Source organism: Grus americana, chromosome 1 (assembly GCF_028858705.1).
Source record: "Grus americana isolate bGruAme1 chromosome 1, bGruAme1.mat, whole genome shotgun sequence".
Classification (NCBI taxonomy): Eukaryota; Metazoa; Chordata; class Aves; order Gruiformes; family Gruidae; genus Grus; species Grus americana.
The window spans coordinates 45,220,093-45,246,135 of record NC_072852.1 but is presented as its reverse complement, the minus strand read 5'-3'; the positions used below and the strand labels follow the sequence as shown (position 1 = coordinate 45,246,135).

General features: G+C 42.3%; 1 protein-coding gene across 1 annotated transcript in view; it reads left to right on the top strand.

The window, feature by feature from the left end:
* The first annotated feature begins 959 nt into the window (after window positions 1-959).
* The window catches only part of LIN7A (lin-7 homolog A, crumbs cell polarity complex component), a 51,590-nt gene continuing 26,506 nt past the window's right edge, over window positions 960-26,043 (top strand). The window contains exons 1-2 of the mRNA XM_054812914.1: window positions 960-1,420; window positions 21,675-21,793. Of these exons, the coding sequence (XP_054668889.1) occupies window positions 1,141-1,420; window positions 21,675-21,793 (399 nt within the window). The 5' untranslated portion in view covers window positions 960-1,140. The remainder of the gene's footprint in view (window positions 1,421-21,674; window positions 21,794-26,043) is intronic.

The window sequence follows — 26,043 nt, the reverse complement described above, 5'->3', positions numbered from 1 at the left end:
ATTTTAATGGCAAAATTTCCACAGCTTCCCTAATTATCTGTACTAGTGCTTAAATACCCTTGCAGTTGAAAGCTTTTATTGATGTGCAATCTTGAACTGCTGTACTTTCAAGTCCCCTGGGGTTCGTCAGATCTGGGTGGGTTAGGAGATGAACGCTACCTTCCCCTTCAGAGTTGATGCTCCACCACGTCACCGTGTTGCTCCTTGGGCAAACACAAGATGGCAGGTACTACACAGGGCAACAGTCAAAGAGGATGCCATTCTTTGCTCAGTCATTCCTCTGGAAGGCAGCAGAGACTCTGTGGGACTCTGCCACACCTTTCTCGGACGGCAGCTGAGAAGGTTCCTTTCACTTCATGTGAAGGACAAGGGTAGGCAACCAGAGGGCTGCCGGCAAACCCCGCAGAGCTCTAGTGTGACACTCCACCTTCACGGATGGTCTTCTGCGAAGGCCTCCAAGCTCACACAAGCTGCAGCTGATTTGCACGAGGCGGCCACCACGCTTCCGTGACCAACCTCTTCTTCTGCAAATGTGAGGACTGAACCCCACGCTGTGGAGACACGCTGGCTGTGCTTTATGAGAGGACGTTGTGTTTCTTGAGGATGGCCAGGACGCAGCCAGCAGTTAGGAAAGAGGTGATGGCTGGACCGAAGGTGAGACCGACGGTTTGGTCCATCCAAAAGGGGCACTCAGGGACACATCTCTTCAGCCGAGGCCCTGCACGGGGGCCAGGTAACTCCTCTCCCGGCTTCGCAGGTACCTTCCCAAGCCCTCAAAGCAGCGCCCCACCGATACACGCCGCCCCCCTCGTCGCTGACCAGACTCCCAGCCCCGGGACGGGGCGGCACGGCCCGCCCCACCGCCCCCGGCCCAGGCGAGGCCCGGCCGCTGGATCCGGCCCCCCGCGCGTCCTCCCCGCCCCGCGGCGCTGCGGAGCTCCCCGCCCTCACCCCTCTCTCTCGCTCCGCCGGCCGCTGCGGCACCCCCGGGGTGGTAGGACTGGCGGCGATCCGCCCCCCACCCCCGCGCACGGCCCGGGCCGCTCCGGCACCTCCGAGCTGCGGGCCCCGGGACTCCGCCCTGAGGCGAGCGCGGTGAGACGGAGGCCTCCCGCCAGGCCCGGCTCCGGAGGCGCAGAGATGCCGGCAGCCCGCGCCGGGCCCCGCCGGGCCGCCCTGCGCCCGCAGCATCGCGGCGCCCCGTCTGCGACGAGCCGCCCTCCCCTGGGCACCCTCTCCACCCCGCTCGCCTCCTCCTCCCACGGAGCCACCCTCCTCCTCCGCCCCCTCTCCCTGCCAGCCTCCTCCCCGCCCTTCCCCGCACTCCACGCCGGTGCCGGAGCCGCGCGTCACTCGGGCTCCAGCCCCGCCGCAGACATGGCGACACTGACAGCGGTCCAGCCGCTCACGCTGGACAGAGGTAAGCGCGGCTGCCGTCGCTACCCGCCCCGCCGCCGCTCCCCGACCGCACCGCCCCGGCCGCCCCAGCTCCCCGTGTCCTGGCCGGGGAGCCGCCGCGGCGAAGCGCCGGGTCTTCCCCCGCAACCCCAGCGCGGCGGACGGCGGGCGCTGCCGTGGCGGCTCTCCCGGCCCCGCGGTGCGTGGTACCGGCGCAGCCGGCTGTGGCGGAGGGCGGTGGGGAGGCGCCTCCCCGCGGGGCTCAGGTGGGAGGCAGGAGAAGGGATGAAATGGAGGAAATAAAACTTTGTCCGGGCGGGGGTATGGCTGCCATCCCGCCGGCGGGAGCGCGGCGGTGCCGCAGGCGCGGGATGTGGCTTCGCGGCCAGCGCTCCGCTCCGCGCCGCTCCGCCGGGCGTCGGGGACGCTCCTCGGGGATGCTCCTCAGGGACGCTCCGCCGCCTCCGCCCAGCGGGGCTACCCCCTTGGTCGCCCGTCCCCGGGGCTCGGCGCTGAGGGCCCCCGCGCCGCCGCCCCCGCAGGTGGCTCGGCGTGGGTCGCTCCATGGTGGGGGCAGCGGCTCCGGCCGGCCGTTCCCGGCAGCGAGTTGGGAGCTCGCACCTCCCCGGGAGACCTCGTTTGTTGGCAAAATGAGGCGATTTTGGGGGCTGGCGGCCGGGGGTGGTGCGGGGAAGGGAGCAGTGACTGCAATTTGTCTGTTCGCTGCCGTAAATGATGTTACCCTACAAAACGGCGCGTCTGCGTATTCCTGTAGACAACTACACGGTCCAGGTAGAGAGAGCGATTGGTGTTTTGCTAGCCATAAGACTGTGTCAGTAACCTTACCGAGGTAATGTAAGAGGGTGCTGATATCTTGAAGTTATGTTAAAATTCAAATTTTGACTCCAGTGTGTAAAAATTGGACCTCTTCCTCGCGGTGCATTTGCATCTGTCATAAGGCTCAGCAGAAATGTTACTAGATTTCTGTGGGTTACGGAGGAGAGTAACTCACTGTTCTGATTTGGTTTGCTCCTTTGGCTCCATCAGTTCAAGAGGTCCAACAGTTCCCGATTTAGCATCCTGAATTGCCATGGTGTCCTTCTTCCTAACTTGCATCCAGAGGCTCCAAGAGGATCCCAGCACGTATAAATCTTGTACTCTTGAAAGCATGATTGAGGCCAGTGCCTTGGTTTTTTAAATGTTTTTTCCCAGAGGATTAAGATAGGATTTTGAAGCAAGATAGAGAGCTTCTTGCTTTAAATCCTATGCAAAAGAAACCTGATGAACTCGGTTTCAAAATGCTAAAGGAGCAGTAGGCACCTTTTCTGGGGCCAACATGAGAGCAAAACAGCCCACAAAGTACTCTAAATACAGTTTGCTGGATGGTTTAAATTCCAACATTAGAAGAAAAGGAGAATCTAAAGTTATTTTTACTGAAATAAGAAGGTCCCTTCCAACTCAAACCATTCTATGATTTTATGATTCTGTGTGCTAGCATGCACTTTAAATTAAACTGCTCAGAAATCCACTGTGTAATCTACAGTTTCACCCTAATACTGTTTTCAGTAAGCAGGACAAATCTATTTCCTGGCAAAGGGCTGAACAGATGGCAATCCATTAGCAAACCTGGCTTTTCAAAGGAAAGTATTACTATTTCAGAATTACACATTCCTTTTCATTACTCAAACTATGCTTTAAAAAATCCACAATACACAAAAATGCAAATTAGTCCCAATTTAAATATAAGCATCTGTTGTCTGTGTCCAGGATATGCCTAAGCATTTGGCAAGGGTGCCAACTACAGTCTCCCTGGTTGTCAGCCAGGGCTGATATTGGTGCAAGTGAGATAAAACATCACAGAATGATAGGATGTGACATGTAAAAGGAAAATACAGACAAGAAGAAATAGATTTAAATACTACACCTGGCCTGCAGAAGGCCATTTTGTCAGAGGGATATGCTTCATCACCTATAACATGTTGCTCCTATGTCAACTGAAGAGGGTGGGCTGAAGCAACCCCAGAAGCAACTAGACCAAGCCCAGTGCTTCCGGGTATTTCCTCTGTAGTCTTTCTTTCACAGCCACGGAAAAAGGAAAGTGCTACATGGTGAGATTTTCCAGATTTCTGTTGCTTTTATTAAAGCAGACGCAGCTATGTTTACTGTCACTCTGCTTCACACAGCTCTGCTGTGATCTTGGCGCAGCCCTGAAAAGTCTTGTGCACTCAATATCCACTTTGCCATGTCCCATGGAGAGCTCAGCGCAGCAAGAAAATAGCGAGTGTTTCAGGAAAGGCGAGGGGAATTGCTGCTTGATCTCTGTCCAGGAGTGTTCTGCATTTACCCCTGCCTAGAGTCACAGAAACGATAAAATGTCTTATAGATACATACATCAGAAATCTGAATTACACTCTGATGGGGTCTCCTACTGGACAAAACATATACATATTCTAGTATGGAGATGGGACCTTTCCTAAAGCCTGACGTAAATGGAATTCAAAACCTGTATGGTAAAATGAATTACCATTTAAAGGTGAAGGGCATGTTGTGTGTGAATGATTGAAAGCCAATTACATTCTGGAAGATTACTTCAGTCCAAAGCACAGGAATTAATTTCCTTAATTCCTGTCATCATGTGCCTTTCTACCTGCACAAATGTGTGCAAGTTCCATTAGGGCTCTTTAATATGTGGAACAAGTTCACAAAATAATGGAAATTTTAATCACTTACAATTTAATCTCAAAGGCTTTTGCCTGACCTTTGCGTGGTGCTCTGCTGGGAGGAGGGGAGGGAATCAGCGACTGTTTGAGGGAGAAAATGTAAAGCAGTGGAGCTACATGTGGGGAGCTTAGGGAGGATGGTCCTAGCGTTTGGGAGCTCTGGGAGGGGGACAAGCCAACCGCCGGGCATCAGCTGTGTAAGTCTTCTCTGTAAAAAAATGTGCACCCTTCCTATCTTTATTGAAAATGCATTACGTCCTGAATCAATACCACCCCATCAGCAATCCCCAGTGCCCATCAGAGCCAAGTGGGGGATTTTTTTAGGCCAATTGAGAGTTTATGGTAGAGATTTTGAAAACTGTACCTCATTATAGGTTGAAATGAAAAGTTACTGTGCTACGTTTCATAAAATGACAAGCAAAAAAAGTAAGGTTGGGATTTTTTTTTTCTTCTTTCATTTTGTGTTCAAGGTTATGGATTTTTAAGTATGTTCCCAGCTTAATTTACTTCCATTAAAAAAAATCAAAGCAGTCACTCTAAGCCAAAAGAGAAATGTTTAAAAACACCTATACAATTATTTTTTACTCCTTCCACATGTATTTCTTTAGTAAGCACTTGTTTGACACTGATTTTGGTTACAGACAGCTTTGATTGCAGTTAGTTGGCATTTTCCAACAGTATTTGTTTGAATTGGCAATACCACTCGTCACATCTTGCATCTCGTCCTTCTCTGCATGGGACAGGCAGCGCTGCCTTTGCCTCTCTTCTCAATGTCCTTTGTCTTCCACAGAGGCGTTGCCTCAGCCTGCCCCGTGACCAGCAGTTGCTGCCTTCCCCTTTATTATCCAGAGCCTCACGTCTCCCTCACGTGCTGTCTTCTGGTGCCCAGTTCTTCTCAAACTCAGCCCTGTTAATTCCATCGCTCTGTGCATTGCCTGTAACCCTTAATTGGGTTCAGCAACCCAATTTCCTCCTCTAATCCTCTGTTCATCCGCTGTCCCATGTCCCACCTCACCAGCTTGATGTTGTCCCAAATGCTGCATACATGTTCTGCTCTTCTCCAAGTGCGGTGCCATCTCTTCCAGCCGGCAGTTCTCTGAGGACCTCCCGTGAGTTCCTGTGTGCCGCAGGTACACATTGCGAGCAATCAGAAATCAAAGGAAGCTTGTTGTGGGTGTGATCACTTAAAGGATGTGTTAGCACAGTCTGATGGAAGCGTTCTCTGCAAGTACCATTATGCTCCCAGAAATATGTTGGGAGGAAATAGATTTCTGTGCTTCCCCTGGCACTCATTTTAGGAGTGGTCATATGGAGGCCTGCAAATTGAAGCAGACGTCTTTCTAGCTATGCATAATAGATGTTCCACTCTATCTAAACTTTTTTATTTTGCTAAATGTCTGGCAATTTTTTCATAAAGCTTATCTTACTTAGAATTTTACTTTTGCTCTTTCCTCCAAGATGAAAATCTGCTCTGAAAGCAAGCTGACTGTGTATTTGCTCAGATTGCTGCAAAACCTCAGTCCTGCTCCTCTCTGCATAGGACGATGAAAGTGGCAGCTTTAAAAGGGCACTTTTCAAAAGTTCTTCTTGTTTTTGAAGATAGACAATTAGCTCATACAAAGACCATCTCATGATTAAGAGCAAGGGAATATCTTTTCATGTGAAGGGGGGCTTTCAACTGCCTTTTGTTAATAATCCATGCCCTATTACGTTTTTCCTTATATAGTTACTATTCATGTCACTGATGGTTTCACTTCTTCATGTGACTGAGGATGAAAGAAGAAATTTGAATAGACTGAATATACAGTACTGATATTTTAATCCCTGTGAAGTTTTATAACAAGGTCATAGCTATTGGCTATTGACAACCAAATTTCTCTTGCTTTCAAATATATCCTTGGAAACTCAAAGACTTCTTGCTGTTGGGCTGTAATGCATAACTGAGCTCTGTTGGTCTTTTATAAATTCAAACAAATATTTTTCCAGTGGAGTGGATGTCCCAAAACTTCCTGAAAATCCTTTATAAAGCACGATGTTCAGTGACAATAAGTAAGAGTGCGAATAGGCTTGGAATCGCCATCGGCTGTGAGAGGTGATAGAGAAACTCTGTCAGCTGTGATACCGGATGGTGCCTGACCATTAATATACATTGTTATTTGCTAGAGTACTCCTCCTTCCTTCCTCCTCTCCTCTTCCTGTCATTTTTCTTCTCATTACATTCTCATAGCCTTCATAAATGGGGATTTTTCCCTGTCTGTGCCCATATATATGTATATAACAGAAACTGTATTGAACATAAGTTGCAGTAGACTGTGCATATATTAGTATAATGTATATTATCTTGGGAAAAAAATATAATATACTCATCAGGAAGAGACAACCAGATTCATAAAGTGTGAAATACAGTCCTTGACAGAGGAGCAGCATAAGGGCAGGTCTGTCTCGCATGGGGTGAGGCCCTTGGAGCAGTGCTAAGCGATGCGCTGCTCCCTGCCTGGCTCCCTGTCTGTCACTGGGATCTCTTCTCTTGCTCTTCAGCCTAGCCTGATAAAATAGAAAAGTACTTCTGCAAATGCCACACACTTTAAGTCCAATATTTCTTTGTTTGGTATGCCGACTGAGGACATAGGAATAACCAAATTCATTCTTCCCAGGAAAAAAAGGTCTATTGTTTGTAGGAACAGAAAAAAAGTGACAATTCTGGTCACAGACTGAAATGTTTGAGGTTTTTTTTTTACATCAGTGTGTCAACATTTATTTGCGGGTTTTTTAATGTATTTTTATGAAGGGATGGATTAAGATAAGGGGATTGAGATGGTGATTTATGGGTGGTGACTGGGACATTTTATGAGGATTCGTGCAGTTGAAGTGTTGGTGAGTGAAGTGTGTGGTTGAGCCATGCCTCCTGCAGCTCTGGAGCTGGAGTAGGAGCAGTTGTCATCTTTGGTTTTCGTAAGCGGCGTAAAAACGCATGGTTTGAAAAGTGAAATGCACATGTCCAGCTTAAATGCCTTTGGCAGTGCAGGCCTGACCTAAGGAGGTGCAGGGGCACATGGCGGCACAGGAGCTCTGCTCTAGGCTGGATGTGCCTGGCGTGGGCCGGGCGCCTGCAGGAGCACATCCCTTCAGCTGCCCTCACCCTCCCCGAGGGGGCCCTGTCCTCCAGCGCAGAGCAACTCATGGTGATGTGGAAATTGAGGGGCACAGAGGGTGGAAATGAAGGAAAGTTCATCGTATCGTCTTCAGGGTGCAGCAGGTGCTGCAGGACCCAGCTGCTGCCGGTCGTCAGAGAGCTGTGCCTGCACACAGACACATGGAAATGTCTTCTACAAAACTAGTGGCATCTTTTCACATCAAGTCATCTTTGTGGAGTGTAGAGGGGGAATATCTTAAATTTCCAGTCATGTTTCCTTCAGAAACACATAACTGATAACAAGGTGTATCTGCAGAAGCCGGATGTGTGGTTAGGAAATGTTTGTGGGGCACCTTTGAAAGAGTAACCAGGCTCATGGCCAACCGATAGCTGTGCAAGGACCTTCTGTTCCTCCTGCTCTGTCAGGCTGAAAATATTCTTTAGACATGGTAGCAGTGAAGCAATTGGTTTAATATATCTGAATTTATCCTGTGTAGAGCAAAGTGGTAAGCTGAGCTCGTCTGTGTGTGTTCTGATCCTTCAAGCAGACGTGCTCCTCCAGCTGAGTGAAGTAGATGGAGGCTTTGACAAACCCCTGCACCAGTGTGGGATTCACTATTTGCAACAAGTTGCGAGAGTGTGAATGATTAGAAAACACAAGGGATGCTATTTTTGTATGTAGTAAATGTATACTCTCTATCTACAGATAATGTTGAAAAAGAGGGACTTGTTTTATAAATAACATCCCTATGCCAGATCCTACAAACTTCAGTTTCACACTGATGTCCGAGAGACATTTGTGTAAGTACAGAACAAAGGATTAACCTCTTAATGTAATTGTAAGTAAACAATTTGCTTAATTCCATCCTATCGCTTGAGTTGGACCCTTGATGATGTTATCAGACAGAAACTTTTTTTAAAAATGTGACAACTTACTGAAGTAATCAGCTTTTTGCAGAGGATACTTTGTCCTTTGAGTTCTCCATTTCAGAACACATACATGTACAGCTCTCCTTAACATCGATGACATTCATGCAAGTGCAAAAAGATACAAATAGAAGCATTTGGCTGACCTATGTTTGTGTTATTCATAATGTTCCCTTGTAGGTAATGCAATAGAATTCAAGATATGAGTTATGTAAAACCACTGATGTTAGTTACTCATTAGAAGCACAAATAATGAGAAGATGAGGATTTAAGAGGAAACCAAGAACAGGCAGATAGACAGTGTTTTGAGAAGCCAGTAACTGTAAATTTATGTCTGTCTTCCATCACGCACAGTTAATTTGTTTCACATGATGCATTTTTGACATTTAAAAAATAATACTTACTAATGTGCTGTAAATTGTACATGTATGTTTAAATCCTAGCATTTTCAAAGTTAATCTCAGTCAGCTTAATCTTCTTTTGAGATATTTGCTGGAGAGTCAGCCTCTGAATGAGAAACATTCAACTGTTAATTCTTTATTCAGATGAGAAGATTTGATTCAGAAACGCACATTTACATACTAACAATGTTTTCTTGAGTATTTAAATGACAAGCTTGGATCTTAGATATGTTAAATACAGAGGGAGATGTATGTACATATTTGAGAACTTGTCTCACCAGAGTCTAAAACGGAGTGGTTAAATAAACTCCAAATTTCTCAAATGCAACTCAGCTGCATTACCAGGAAACGTATACAGCTTCTCATAATGTGTTGTTACCCTAGTGCTACTTTACTAACAATTGTAAGAAAAAGAGAGAAAAAAATCTTGATTAGAAAACTGTGTGTCAGGAAGAGATCGGATGAGGATTGTTCTTTATTATTTAAAAGATGGAACAATGAAGTATCCCTGAATACACAGAACATCAAAGAATTGATTTTAATTGTTTCTGTATAAACATGGATAATTGTATAAGGAAGAGTGTTGCCGAAAATAGGCTCTTAATTTATTTCTTCTGAACGAAAATTAGATTTTTACTGGTTCTTTTCAATAAAAGCCCATGTTTAATCACTAATCCTCCACATCCACTAATTCTTTAATTTTCTTCTTCAACCATGTTTTCTGTAAAAGCGTAAATCTCCTAGACCTTAAGGTATCAATCCCTCTACAATCAGTTAAGCATTGCGGAAGAATGTACTTGAAATAGATTAGGTGGGTGACCGTGGCCATCAGCAGCAGTCTTAAGCCCTCAGAAGTTTATTTACCATCATCTCTTCACTTTTCAGTAGATTTGGCAGCAGTGTTTTTGTCAAATGGTATTTATTGAATCAGCACAGGATCAAAAGGAGAATATAGCTGTTCTTTGTTATACAAAGCCAGACCAGAGAAACTTGAAGAGGGCATGATGGCTTTAAAATCTATGAAGCAGTCTCTGGAAAAAGAGGTGGTTGTATGTGTGATCCCCTCTGTAACCTGATAGTCTTGTAACCCAATAGCAATAGCTCTGGAGTTTCTACCGATTTATACAGCACCTTTTGCATCCTAACAGTACAACCATGTCAAAGTATGCCAGGTGTGCCCCTTGTATCTTAGTTAGATACCTTATGAAATCAGGCTGCAACCTGAGATGAGTTCCAGTTCTCCTCCTTCTATTCTCAGCGTCATTCAACACAAGGACACAAGCAACAGCACTGCAAAGGTGCTCACAGGGGTTTTCTGTTTCAGTTGTGTTCATAACTTGCAGCAGCAATTCAACATAGTCACATAGGCTTTCTTCTAAGGTCGTATTTGTTTCAAAGTTGAAAGTTAACAGTGGTCAGTTGTTGACATCTACCAGCAGCATATCTGAACTGTCTAGTTTTGCAGGGATTTATTAACAAAGGATTTTATTTATATTGCTTTCTTCTTGCTGTTGTAGCTTTTCACCTACACACTTTCAAAGAACAGGGTTTTTTTCTTCCCTGAGAAATGACTAGTATGTAGCCAGCTACCAGAGGGATTCATTCTGCAAAAAGCAATATCTTTAAATCTGCTAAAATTGAAGAAAGAATATTAACTCTCTTCTTGTTACCTGAGCCTACAGATAAAGTCATGTTAGGTATGTGTACATAACGACTATGTTGCATCCATTGTATTGCACAAATGCCATATTTTCGCTGTTGTCTCACCGGAGTCTCAAACTACCTAGAAAAACAGAAGATAAAATTGTGATGCAAGACTTCAAGTGACAATTTGTATTGTCACTATGTACATTTGCCAGTAGCCCACAGCCATCTTTCTCATCTTTCTGGTAATAACAGAAGAAGATTTAAGACTAAGATTAGCTGGAGAGATAAGAACTGAGGAGAGGCAGTGGGAGACTCTAGTAATAACATACGAGCATGGACGAAAGTGAGAGTTACTGCTTTGGCTCAAACATGGTGCCTGTTGTGAAGGAGAATTAGCATCCCTAAGTTAACCTTACCTCCCTTTGCGAGACACCTGTTGGGGCCTTTTTTCCCTCTTCTTGTCTTCTTCCCTGCCAACAAAAATCTCTCTGATACAAACTAAAAACATGATGAAAGTATCGGTGTGGGAAGGGCATGAGGTTGCCCATATGGCCAATACTTTTGTTTTGTGATGTGCACATAGGATGCATAAATACTTCCTTTGGCTTAGGCAGGGGAGCGAGCAAATGGATTTCAGCTAAGAGAAAAGTGTGTTGGTTTTCATCCTGGTTTGCTTTGTTCAGGCAAGCTTATTGCTTGTAATTATTTCTGTTTTCTGCTTCTCTAGCTTAGTCAAGTGTTTAATTCCTTCACTGATTTTAATGTTTTTCTCTATATACTTGTGGTTTAAAACACAAAAGCAAGTATTCTGTTAGGTAGAGTCCTTGAGGTATGTTAATGTACCAGCCTTTTTTTTCTTTTAATCTGGGATCAGAACCTGTAAAGTGTTTACGTTTGCAGTTTCAGCAAAGTGTCCAGTGTGCTTTTGTCTGGTGTTTAAACCAGCTCCACTCCAGCATGGTGAGTGGTGTCTGCTGAGGCAGAACTGATCCTACAAGATCAAGCGATGTTGTGATCAGGAGACAGATGAGGCTGGTGGAGAGTTATCGAGGCATCTCTTTACAAGATACCTATGGCTACGGGAGGCAGTAGGACAGCTTCCTTGCTTTCACATAGTTCAACTTGTAGGAATTTAAGTCATTAAGGCCAGGTGTATTCACCATACCAAATTTCTCAGGGAGTTATAGCTTTGCTTCAAAGGGTTTTATTTTTGTCATTTCAGGAAGTCAGAACACCATTTTACATGTCCTGTGTAGGCACGTAGCTGCTTTAAACATCTGAGATCTCTCTTTTTTTAAAAAAATACTTACAGAAAGACTGAGGATTAAAATAAATAACACTAAGTCTGAAAGTACAAAATATCCTGCTTCCTGCAGGAAACAAGGGTTAAATTTTTTATTTAAGCAATTAATATATATAATTAATATAATATATTAATTAATATATTAAGCAATTAATATATATATGCATTATATATAAATTTATTTGAATACCAAATAAACTTTAAAAAACCTGTTGTCTTTTGGTATCATATTTGTGACTGTCCCTGGTCAAAAAAAGGACCTGAATCATGTCTCATCTGCTCCATTCAGCAGGGAGTGGCTAGCTATGATCACAAAGAGCAGGTATGATTAAGCAATATAAAGACAGAACTACATACAAAGGAAAAAAAAAAGGATTTTGCATTCCCTTTCCTTTTCTCCACAGCTAATGCAGGAGAAAAATCATGACATTGTTTTAAGTACCGTATTAGAAAATACCATCATTTTCAATGGTTTTCTATTCTTTGCATTTTCAGCTTTATTTTTTAATCTTTTCTCTTAAAGGATAATTTGATAACTTATTTTACACTGATGCTACGTTCAATACCTTCTATACAAAAGCAGTGGGTGCTGTTAAATGTAAAGGGTTGGTTTATCTGTAATTTCTTGGTTTCCCACAGATGGGAAAATCTTCTGGTGAAAATCTTCGAATTCATATTTATGCACCCCCTCATCCTGATTGCTTTAGAAATTGCAATGAAACTAATAATTTGGAATAAAAATTATCTATAAATCATATGACATATAAATTACAATATATATAATTTATGTATATTTACAGTATATTTTAATATAACTTTATATTATATATAAAAACAGTTAGGTTTTGAGGTTAATTTTAAATGCCCATCTTTGAAAATTCTGAATTACATTGTTGCTCTTCAGGCCTTGAATTAAGCCACTCATTGAAACAATCTTGAATTCCCCATTAATTCAATCTTTACTGTTTTATGATTTATTGTTATTCCTTTAAAAAGCAACAATGGAAATGTGACAATACCAAGCCACTTTCTCTAAGTATCTGATGAGCTCTTAATAGTTTAAGGAACTCTATAGATTGATCTCTCACACAAACACATGCACAAACAAAATGCTGAAAATTGCTGACAAAGAGGCTCCTGTGACTTCATAGAATGGTTTTGGTTGGAAGGGACCTCAAATATCACCTAGTTCCAACCCCCCTGCCATGGGCAGGGACACCCTCCACTAGACCACATTGCCCAAAGCCCCATCCAGCCTGGCCTTAAACACTTCCAGGGATGGGGCATCCACAGCTTCTCTGGGCAACCTGTTCCAGTGCCTCACCACCCTCACAGTGAAGAATTTCTTCCTAATACCTAATCTAAATCTACCCTCTTTTAGTTCAAACCCATTACCCCTTGTCCTATCACTACACTCCCTGAACTGACTTACATCAGTTATATGAAGTCTTCAAGGAAAAAAATTGAGGACTGGCTCTACCTATGTACAGTAATGAATATGCTAAGATTGACCAAAGTAAAGCAAATCCAGTTCTTCCAGTTGGCCTTCGTGGTAGGTTAAGGCTATGAAAATGCCTAGCTGAGGAGAAGAATAGAAATCACTAGTGAAAACTTAGGACAGTGGGAATGGGGGGAGATTACTTAAGACATTGTAGACATTGTGAGGTTCAGAGAATGTAGACGAGCATGTTTGTTCATTTAAAGGAACCTTTTGAATGTTGGGTTTGAGCAAGCTAAGCAGAGTATTCAGGAGCAGTGTGCCTGAAATGGCAGCGTTTCAGTATTTCAGGCAGAATGTCTGAAACAGCAAAATTGCTGAAGAGAGCCCTGAAGGACTTTTGTGGTGTTGAGGATGCTGGATGGAGGAGTCTCCACACAGTTCGCTGTCTGTATTTGGATCACAGGTGGCACTGCTTTCCCTGCAAATAAAGAGCATCCCTTCTATAAGTCATTTTGCAAAACGTCTCAGACCTTTGCTGTCATATTCTGGTGTTCCTGCTAAAGCTGCTGGGAAAACTCATGGTATATAACACTGCCTTGGGGCGTGCAACAGCTAGGTCACAGGCTCTGTATGTGAGAAATGGAGTGAAGCAGAGAACATGGATTCCCATAGTGTGCTTGAGAAGCTAGAGCCGGACAGAACCTGGGTGCAGCTCAAACATATAGAAACATATAGACCAAAAAATGGTTTGATGAGTAGCCAAAGGAAATGAGCCTGCCCCAGGCAGTGGGGGAACATATGTAGAAACCCGTGGGGATATGCCACTAATGTCATTGGGAACAGTTGTTTCACATCAGGCAAAATGAGACAGAGATATACTGAATCATATTTCATGGTTGATTTTTCTCATGTATTAAGAAGAAAAAATCCATAAAATCATTGGTTAAGGCATTTTTAAAAGCTTTAACTAACAAATGCATTGGCCTGCCTGCTAACAACACTGTTCTGAAATACAGTGTCTCCTGGACCACATGGAGGCAAATTTGCATGAGTCATTCACTATATATCTGGACAGTAAGAGTGGGTTTCATCATACTGATGTAGATGTCTAATATGTAGGATGCAGGCATTTACATCTGAGCTAATCATCTAGTCTCCCTTTATAGTCAACAAAGGGAACAGGCACTCCCAGAGCGTGATTCATCTCATCTAAAATAGGTCAGATGAATTGTAGCCTCAAAGTGTCTGTTTTTCTTCATTGATTGTAACGGTAGCCTAGGGTGAGTCGCTGAGCTGTCGAGGTCTACATCAGAAGTGTGGCGAGTTGAAACCCTCACCACAAGATGAATCATGAGAGTTCTGTATGGTTGTGCTTTGTTATATTTGTTTGTGCATTCATAGTAATGTTTAACCACAGGAGTGTAAAGTGGCACTGCAGTAAATCTCTAACTACTACCCATATCATACTAGAGTATGAAAGCACTGGTATTATTCTTCTTCTGTAATTAATTTGAATAGACCTCACAGATACACACTATAAAGCATTGAATAATATTGCCGTATTCTAACAGCTTGGCTCATCGCTCCCTGCACATCGAGTCTGATTTACCATGGTGAAGTACACCTTTATGCTTACTGATTAGCATGAAATTTTAGGTAAGGCAAACATACTGACTTAAGTGGGCAAAAGAGGCTGCACTTTGCCTTGATTTTTCTGAACTCTCCAGATGAGATTAAATAAATATATTAAATTAATGGGATAGCTATTGTATATCAGGAGAGCACTGTGCTGGTAGTAAGGAACCAAAGAGGTGAATGGAAGCATAGTGGGCAGTCTGGTATTTGATACCAGAGTAAGAATCACCATGTTGTACAACACAGCAACTGGCAACAGAGCTCTACTAATACAGAAAATTTTCAAAAGATACACGCTGAAAATTTTCCAAGGCTGGTGCTTTAACCATGAAGTCACATAAATAGTTTGATACAGTGTGCTAGGGCTACTGGCTATGAATTATGAATGAACTTTGCTAATCACCATGGAATTCTGATTGCCCAACCATTGATTACCTGCTGTCATTTGATAGTGTTTAGAGAAGATTGCTAAATATAATAAAGCATCCCATGCAGGCTTTGGGAATTATGATAAAAAGTTGACAGAATAACATTAAGAATTCCGGAATGTATTCTCCTGAGCTTAAAGGAATAACTAAACCCGAACAAAAGTATTGGAGGAATGAAAAACTGCTGCAATTATAAGGACCTGTTATATCATGCAAATTCTTCACCTTCAGCCTGATTAAAGGTCTTCAAGCACGATGGAACAGAGCTTGAAAATTGCCAGGATTATTATTCTGTAATGCCATGGTGAAGCTAGTGAATATTTTAGAGACTTACTAAGTGTCCTTGCTGTCAATTCGTAGTGATGTTCCACCTCTTTGAGGTACCAAAGGGTGGTGTTTACGCAGCACATTTACTTTTGCTAGTAGCCAGCGTTCCAACGCAGTGAAGGTCTACAGAATTAACGTGAATGAGACAGTAGAAAGACCTCAAGAAGATGAGAAGCCTGTTCTCTAATATCTTGTTAATAAAGAAGTGATGACCATATTTTGGCTTTGGGAGCAACCCAACAACATGATTCTAGAGTAGTTATCAGAGTACAAAAATACTATGTTTCTGAGTAATTACTGTTTGAATTCAAACTAGTATTACACAGCATTGTAGCTGCTATTTAATTGCCTAATAGTCTCTTAAGTCAGAGGATAATGTATTTATTTTAAGGTCTGCACACCAATATTTAACTGATAGACTAGCACAAGAGAGGAAGGTTAGACACTCATAGACATACAAGAGTTTTCACATTTTGCAGTATAAAGCATGCAAGTACATTCTTCTTCAGGAGTCACTCTAGTATCAAATAGGAAGCATTCAGCATTCTAAAATAATTTGCTACATTTTTCCTAATAACTTTTAACCTATCTGACTAAATTGAAACAAATGTAAACCCTGCACAAAATCTACCAGAGAGAAACCGTAAGCTGAACAACTTTCACAGAATGCTGGAGCCTGGTCTATCCAATTTTAACAGTAATGTGAAAGAACACCAAGTTCAGATCAGCCAGAATTCTTTCTGTGGATTCGTAATTTGCTTTTGAGTTGCAAAAACTGCATTGCAAAGAATTGGAAATAGCATTTACTTATCAGCACATCCAGCAAATTAAACAGATCAGTCTGTGTTGTGCATTGGTAGCTGTTTGAACAAAAATGAGCAAGTGAAAACAATATATGACAGAACAAAGTGATAACTAAGCACGATGACCTTTTTGTTCAACTGCAGTGTGCTATATGGTCAGGTATACATGACTCAATTTCATTTAGTATTGCATGGGAAGGTTCCACTTGCATCACAGTATGGTATCTTGCTAGTTCTATGTTCTAGAGATTCCTCTCTCTCTTAGGGTTTGTATAGTAACCTCCTGCTTGTGTCCTACTAGCAATGCAAATGAAACTTCATTCAAATGAAAATACAGAAAGAACACTTGAAATGAGATTTTTTTTCTGAGAGTCAGGCTTTTCTTTTGATGAGTGCACTTGATAAAACACGTTCCACCCACCCACAGCCCCCTGCCTTCTCTGTGTTTCACTGATAACGTGACCCACCACACTGAAACGGTATTATTTCCTGAAAGGCTGTAGGCAAGCATGATGACGAGAAGACAAAAAGGGAAGTGAATGTTAAAAAATGGTATAAAAAGATGCAGTTAGAGATAGATATAATAAGGGGAAAATAAATGCATATTCTTCTTAAAGTGCATGCATCATAGAATACAGAGGAATAATTCTACCCACGTTGTTACTCAAAATTCCCATCAGTTTCTGTGGGATATGAATGTGGGAAATGAGGATAGATTTCAATGACATTAGCATGAGTTTAATGTTAGTATAATGGAGTTCGTATTTTGGAAAATGCTTGAGAATAGACAAAACAATCCTTTTCAGAAGTTGTGTTTAAAAAATATCTCTGCTTAAAGGAAGGACAAATCAGAAATAAAAAGCAAGGGTGTTTTATTTACATAGAACTTAACTGTTTTTACCATAATTCCCAGAATTTTTTTTTACATATATCAATATAAATACACACACTCTGTTCATCAATTTGCACTTTACACAAGTGTGTAAGAAATGGTATTTAAGAACAGTTCCTTGGTGATAATGTTTACAAGCAAAGCTAGCTACATTTGTAATCTAAGGAGGACTGGGGACAAGTATCCCAGCAGAGGAATACCAGTCCTGCTCAAACATAACAATACTCTAATTGACTTCAACAGGGGCGGATTCCCTGCTATATGCTTTTTTTCAACATAACTTTGAAATCTTCCTCATCGCCAGTTATATCAGTTCTTTGAGCAAGCACGCACTTCAGTTTTAGCTGGAACTCACCTTGAGTGAACCATCAGCAAAAAGCCTATTGCATCACCTAAGTTCTCATGCACTGATAAATTTCACTTTTTAACCTGTCCTAAAGCAATTGTTCGTTCAAGTCTCGCCTTCAGAGTTATTAATGGAAGGAAATACAGCCTATTTAATGAGATCATATTTTATACACTTAGGTTTATACATTTTTAGTCTGCTCAAAATCTTCTGGTTTGTACCGTTATATTTTGCTCCTGACAAAGGATCAGCTGGTAGGAAACAGCTTTGGCCCTGAACACATGCCTCATTTTCATTGTGTAATTTTATCCCATGAAGCTCTTTATTATTCTATATTCTCTCTACCCTGAGTGATATCCCACAAGTCATTGCCAAATTGAGCAAACTATGGGCCTAATTGTGACAAGACAAAAAAAGACTGTTTATTGTTAACAGATATGATAGGTGAATAATATATCAAAGCAAGAACTTGGACAACAGCATTCATGCATTTTACCATGTTGGATAAATTTTGAAGTGTGGAAAATGAGAATGCCCTTGGGGTATTCTGCTTTTTCTCTACTCCAAACCACTTCTTAATCACAAAGTTAAGTAATCTAGTATTGGCAAATGACAATTTAGTGCCCAGTTTTGCCTGTGAGACTACATGCTGAACACCCATGCCAGACTCTTCAACCAGAATATGAATTGATCATTTGTATTGTAACACTCGTCACTTCATAAGTGATTAATTATCATCTAGAGTCTGTCTGGTCTGTGCCCTAGAGAAATGTTTAGATCTGTACTTAACTCTTTTAGATTGATTAATGTACCTAAAGCTATTTATGTTTCCTTCTGGATCAGAAGAGATTTCTCAATCAGTACAGATTTTTCATTGAATATCATTTAGTTCAGGACCATAGCAAATGTAAGGTGATTCACAGAATTTTCAGGTGTGGTGATGAAACTTATAAGCAGCTGCAAAATAGTAACCAATCTGTCATCTGTGGCACTGACCTTCTACAAGTATAGCTGGTGAGAGGCAAAGACAGTTCGCAACTTACCTGAACTGGCACTGGAGAAGACCTCAGTCAGATTTAGAATATCTGAATAGCTATCATGTATCATATGAATTTCAAAGGCCTTATCTGATCTATTATGGTAGGCTGTTGAAGCATCTTCTAAATAAATCATCTAATTGCTTTGTGATGTCTGACATACCAGTTTGCATAAACTGGTACTAGTAATTGGAGAGTGTGAGTATTTATCTAACTGCAAGTCTTGGGTGGCAGATACAGACTTTAAAAGAAAAATTCCAAGGTAAATGATTTGACAGTTTGGTTAGAGAATCATTGTGACATTGTTATTACTAAGAACATTAAAAATCATGTTTGTATGTTGCATCATATTTTATTTAATGCATTGCCACTCTTTTGCACTCCATTGAAATGGTTCTTGCTAAAGAGTATGCTCACCTATTCTTAAATCTCAAAACCATCCTCTTTGATGTATCAGCTGCCATCAGTCATATTCTTCTTTCTAGAATCTAATTTTCTTCTTGGTTTCCATGGCCTTATTATTTCCCAGATCTCCTCTTAGCTTTCTAATCATAAGTGCTTTAGAGGGATCTTTCCTGGTACACCTCCACATCATCTCTTCCCTTTTTATTTGCAAATACAGCTTCAACTGCTGTCTCTGTATATGCAGCTCACAAACCTTCATCACTAATCCAGACCTTCTCTTTCCCATCACGCTGAGGTCTCTGTCTCTCAGATGATCCCTTTTGAATGACATTGGCGATGTCTCTACCAGCAGGTAATGTGAAGAAGCGGGTAGATGAGGAAAGCAAAAGAGGTGGTGCTGAGGACCTCATGCCCACATTGTGTGTGTTGTGCAGAGACGTTATTTCAGACTAGCTGTGATCTAGTAACATGGACTAGATGCCAACTGGCAGTTGAAGCACTGCTTGCAGCAGAAGCACAGGTCTTTGAACTAGGGTTAGGGTTAGTTTAATTGGAAAGTTCATGAGCTCCAAGACTGCTCTGCATTGCAAACTACAGACCAGTAAGTGGAAACATCTTTCTGAAAGAAACTGCGTGCTTTCTGCCGTGCTTCCTCTCACACTTGGAGCTATCTTTTGGCAGGTGTCTATAAAAAAAAGCTTGAGAATTATTTGGGTGTTAATCTACTGTGGCACAATCTACCATGCTGACCAGTTGCCTACGTCTCAATAAAACTGTAAATTATTTGAGGTGTCATCTTTTTTCCTAACACTGATGCAGCTGGATAATAGTTACTTTCTTATAAATGCAAATATGTGATTATTATTTTATTCCTACTGCAGCTCATCTACTGTTATATCTCTTCTATTGTCAGAAAACTTCTCATGTCTTTGTTGTATAAGACATCTGGTCAGTATAGCTCAGCTACAAGCCAAGGACTGTAAGAACTGTTTCAATTAGCATAATCTCCCAGTCACAAACAGTACAATCTTTGTCATCGGAAAGAATTATATAAGGTTGCTTCTAGCCATTGTAGTCAGTTTGGAGTTGTGTGGTTGGGGGGGGAGGGTATTTATTTCTTTTCTGTGCAGTTAAATCACACAATTAAAATGCCTCAAATACTGTTTTATCATTTAGTACTATGCATTCATTTCATCACTAGGATACAGACCTATTTTTAGTAGAGTGGTGTAACTGGCCAGTAGTGGCTCTGGTAGCTATGCAAAAGACGCTAGAAGATGTGAGAATGACCACATAGTCGAGACAACAGCATTGCCAGGTTCAATTATACCAATACATTTGCAGGAAAAGCTCCAAGGTAGCATTAAATGACACAGGAAGAGAAAACCCTCTGTATAAGCTCTATCATCCTGAAGACTGACCAGGATATGTATTGCTCAGTTCAGTCCTGCGTGTAAGTCAGTGTGTCCCTTGCTTGGCTAGGCTGGCCTCCATGAGACCAGCCGCTATTTCTTGTGCCCCTGTGTCTCCAGGCATAAAGGACCGTTGGGCATCTCATAGGTTCAGAGCGGGGCGGGGGGGTTGGGGCTAGGTTGTATGTATCTTAGTAATAACTGTGTAAATTAGGAACTAGTGTTAAAGAAAAAAAATATTATGAGAGTGAGGGTGTGGGCACTGTTCAGCTGGACCAGATTCCTACTCACAACTCAGTATGGCTACTCACTTAAGCCCGCTGGACTGCTCTTCAGAGACACTTCGATCTTTCCCTTGACAATACACAGATTCTTAAGGAGAATTCAGGCCACCAAAAATACTACTCCATATATTTCTGTGGGTCATATTGGTTTTGTGTAGCAGATCAGGTCTTTAGAGGTTGAGATTAGAGCCTTACACATTTACTCTTCTCTAGCAGACTTCCTATTCTTCCTTAGCAGACTTTTACTTGCCTTTATAAAGACTTTCTTTATCAGTAGTTGATAGTTAGATTTACGAGAAGATAAGATCAAATGTCTTTCTTGGGTTGTCATCCTGAGGGTGCTTTCATAAGGACTCAGCTTCATTCTCTCAGACTTTCTGAAAGCGGGCCCCACACTGTTTGACACGGTTCAGCACCACGTGCCGCTCGCTCATTCCTCCCACGGCAGGATGGAGAGGAGAACGGAAAAACAACGGCAAAGCCTCGTGGGTTGGGATAAGGACAGTTTACTGGGACAGCAAGGGAGAGGGAAACAACAACAACAGCACTGGCAATGGAATATTTGCAGTGGGTGATAACAGAAAGCAATTTACCAATCCGACGACCGACCAACCGACCGGACGCTCAGCCCACACTCAGACTGTCCTGGAGCGGTGCCGAACCCCCCCTCCCCGACTAGCCCTCTTTTATGGTGAGCATGACGTCACATGGTATGGCCCCCTGGCCAGCTTGGGTCACCTGTCCTGGCTCCTTGTGAAAAGTAACTCTATCCTAGCCAGAACAGGACACTGTTCCTGTGCTGCGTTCTCATGTGCCAGTAAGAAATATTTTAGGCCTGCTAATATGGTTTAGCTGCTATGAACTGGTAGCTTTGTTCCAAAGAATGTTTGCAACTAAGACTGTACCTCTTTGTGTGTGTCTGTTGTACGTGTACATGCGCGGTTTGTCCATACTTAGGGATTTGGATATCTGAACAGCAGTGTTATTACCTATCTGAGGCTGGTATAACACAAGATTAATACAGTATGTGTTGCTAAAGCTGATTTTAAATTTAAAATCACCATCAGTGTGCCCCTTTTAGTAACTTACTAGTCACTGTTTATACTGATCTGTGTTCCGTTTTTTCCCCACTCAGATGTAGCAAGAGCAATTGAGTTACTGGAGAAACTGCAAGAATCTGGAGAAGTACCAGTACACAAGCTACAGTCCCTGAAGAAGGTTCTGCAGAGTGAGTTTTGTACAGCTATCAGAGAGGTATGAAACTGAGATTTTTAGTTATTTCTCAGAATAACATCCCTCTTCTGAAAAGAAAAAATGTGTTTGCCTTTCAGTGCTGGAGAAGCAGGAGTACCTTGTATAAAGGATGATGGATGTGAGATGTGTCTGTAGCTGCCTGCTACCATGCAGAATGCTGAACTTACTGACAAGCAGGCACAGAACAGTTGCGTCAGCAAGGCATCAAGCCTGAGGCAATTAGCCTTGCTGAGGAGAAAGGGTGATTAATTAGTACTTTAGTATTCTGCTCATGCTGTTTCAGGGTCTGTGCTAACCTGTACAGCACTGTGCTGGGATATGGGGACATGCCAAGTTCGGTCAGTGCAAGCTTAAATGCCTCTCTTGAGCTCAGGTGTGTGATAGGGATGTGGTGATAAAATCAGACTGCAGCGAGAGACAAACGGTGCAAGCACTGAAGTTAACTGAAGCCGACAGGAATCTTGCCGTTGAAGTCAGTGGTCAGGTCCCAGTGGGCCCTGCTCAACGTGTCAGAAATCCTTGTCAGATTGCTAAGAACTGCGATCATTACCCTGCCAGCCATGGTCAGGGCCTTTCTAAGCTCTGCCCAATGGTAGATAAATGATGATTGTTTTCTTCTAGTCAAGCTAGAGAAGAAGCACCCCCCTTCCTACATGCATACAACCAGGATCTCTAAACCAGTTAAATTATAGATACTTCTGTTAGAAGTTCCTTAGACAGAAACCATGAATTAATACAACGTTGTGTCAGACTTCTTACATACTGAAGTGAGCGCTGCTAGCCTGCCAGATAGAAGCAGCTCTAAATGCCCTAATGAAGGCAACATCTTTTCAGCAGAAAATCTGCAAGAGCTTCTGTTTCAGTTTATCTATCTACTGCCTGGAACTAATCCTCCCTCACTGAAATCAATGGGGAATCTAATGTTCCCTCAATGGTAGCAGGATTGAACTCCTGATAACTAGGCAACAGCAGCATGTTGATTGAGTGGACTGCTGGGTGGCTGGAAGGAAGAAACAGAGGAACAGACATTAGTTTAATAAGCAAAATGCAACACACACTTTGTTTTATGGAATATATTCTTCAGTGTGAGAAACAGGGTCTTCCACTTAATTAAATGGCAGTTTTCAAGGCATTTTAAAGGGAAGAGTGTTCCATGACAATAAATAATGGCACTATGTACCCTGAAAAGCTGATTTTCTCACTAGTGCTTTCATTTAAACAACTAAATGGTTCTTTAATTGACCACAGAGCATTGAAAAGTTGTGGGGATTTGTTTGTTTTGGGGTTGTTTGGGGTTTTTTTTCCAGATAGCAGAGGCTGGTACTCCAGTTGTTAAAGGCAATTTTCAATATTTGCAGCATCATTGGTGAAATCTTACCAAATTTATATTCATCTCTGGAAAACAGTCTTAGCAGGAGCAAACACAAAGCTTGTTGAAACAGGTACAGAGCCTAGGAAGTAGGAAAATGGCTTAGACAAATGCACTTGCAGTTCAGTGAACTTAAAGTAGGCTTTGACAAAATCATCTCGGTGGCACGAAAGGTCTTTATAGAGTGTTGTGTAAAGACAACCTGCACATGACAGACAATCTAATTACTGTTAGATCCTTACAACCAAATAATAGTCACTTTAAGAAGCCTGGAGCTAGTTGTTACACAAGAATTGAGTGATGATGAAAGAGCAGTTAGATGAGTTCTGCCACTTCATAAACAAAGTCATTTATTTCTTTTAAAAGTTTTAATATATAATATAACCTATCTATCACTATCAGAGAACAAAATTTCTATACCCAAAACAATTATTAATGCCATTCACCACTATGTATATAAATCTTTTCTTAGAAGAAATTTCAAATATAAAAGGCCCAGTAACAAATCTTCATTTTGGGAGAGTGGGAGAATTGACATATATATGTTGCTAGTACTTAAGATTGTCCAACATGTGGCTCCTCTTTTCAGTTACTTACAGTAATCCCTTGGCAAATATTTCAACTGTATCTCTCTTTTTTTCCACCAGTTGAAGAGTTGTTGGAAAATTGCAGAAAATAATTTCTTACTTTTTTTAAAAAGACTAATAAAAGCATGGAATATTTTGGTCACTTTACATTGTTAGACATCTCCAAGCACTGCAGCAAGGGCTTGGAAGATATCTGAGCTGGGTCTTGCCATTAATTGGGGATGCCCTTCTTGCACATCCTTCATGCATGCTGCAGTTTATGAAAGACTGATGGCTACTTTATTGAACAGCACAGTTTTTTCTGAGCGTGTATGAGCTTGAGATAGCTGAGGCTTTACAGAAATCTCCCTGCAAAAGCTCCCTCCCATTGTTTATCTTCTCTTATCCCAAGTACGCAAGAGTGTGGCAACTAGCTCTTAATTCCCCCTATTAGCACCTACATAGACTAGAGGAGAAAAGTTGTTGACCTTACAAAAAAAGGCAGGACAGTCAGTTGGAAGTAATGAGAAACGTGGGAGTTGTTTAGAACACAGGAGCCTTCCTGGAGAAAGCAGTGAAGCAGACCGAGTGTGAGCAGTAGGTAGGAGTAATCGAAAAGGGATGAGGAGCAGTGGCAGACTTTGTATCAGTATGCAAATTCTGGAAGAGGCTGCTTATTATATGTATGCAGAGATTCAGATCTGCATTGTGGTGTGTTCATTGTAATGCAAATCTAAGCCTAACTTACTTTCATCAGAAAATCTAGTAAAAGAGGTTAAGGCTGACTCCTGTAGTCCTGTAAACTCCATAATGGGGGAGCTTTGGAAAATAAACATTTTCTTTTCCAGTCTAAGAAATTATGGACACTTAACTATCCAGTGAGTTTGAATGTTAAAATACATCCAGGAAAACTCAGTATTGTGGTGAGTGCAGGCGGAAGGATCAAAGATAAAATATAGTCCACACAGTACTGATTGAATATAACTTGTCCCTTCTACAAGTAGGAATTCTTTAACTATAGAAGCAGGAGGCCACTTCTGTGATAGAATCATAGAATCATTTTGATCAGAAAACACCTTTAAGATCATCAAGTCCAACTGTTAACCTACCACTGCCAAGTCCAACCACTAAACCATGTCCCTAAGCACCACATCTACACGTCTTTTAAATACCTCCAGGGATGGTGACTCAATCACTTCCTGGGCAGCCTGTTCCAATGCTGGATAACCCTTTTGGTGAAGGAATTTTTCCTAATATCCAATCTAAACCTCCCCTGGTGCAACTTGAGGCCGTTTCCTGTTGTCCTATTGCTTGTTACTTGGGAGAAGAGATCAACCCCCACCCGGCTACAACCTCCTTTCAGGTAGTTGTAGAGAGCAATAAGGTCTCCCCTCAGCCTCCTTTTCTCCAGGCTAAACAGCCCCAGTTCCCTCAGCTGCTCCTCCTTAGACTTGTTCTCTAGACCCTTCACCAGCTTCGTTGCTCTTCTTTGGACATGCTCCAGCACCTCAATGTCCTTCTTGTAGTGAGGGGTCCAAAACTGAACACAGCACTTGAGGTGTGGCCTCCCTAGTGCTGAGTACAGGGGGACAATCACTTCCCTAGTCCTGCTGGCCACACTGTTTCTGATAGAAGCCAGGATGCTGTTGGCCTTTTTGGCCACCTGGGCACGCTGCCGGCTCATGTTCAGCTGCCTGTCGACCAACACCTCCAGGTCCTTTTCCGCTGGGCAGCTTTCCAGTCACTCTTCCCCAAGCCTGTAGGGCTGCCTGGGGTTGTTGTGACCCAAGTGCAGGACCAAGCACTGAGCTTTGTTGAACCTCATACATTTGCCATTGTCCCATCAATCCAGCCTGTCCAGATCCCTCTGTACAGCCTTCCTACCCTCAAGCAGATCAATACTCCCACCCGGCTTGGTGTCCTCTGCAAACTTACTGAGGGTGCTCTCGATCCTCTCGCCCAGATCATTGTTAAAGATATTAAAGAGAACTGGCCCAGTACTGAGCCCTGGGGAACTCCACTTGTGACTGGCCACCAACTGGATGTAACTCCATTCACAACTCTTTGGGTCCAGCCATCCTGACAGTTTTTTACCCAGCGAAGCAGACGCTCGTCCAATCAATTAGCCTTTAAAAGTATGAGATATTTTATTAGATCACATATATTCCAATGTAATGTATAGGAATCTGTTAAATGGCTGTAATGAATTGTATTTATGGGAACTTATTTAGTAAATCAACCCACCAGTTCAAATCCCTGTATTAATATCCCATAGAAATAAAATCTTTTTAAAGTGACTGAGTGAATGAAATTTA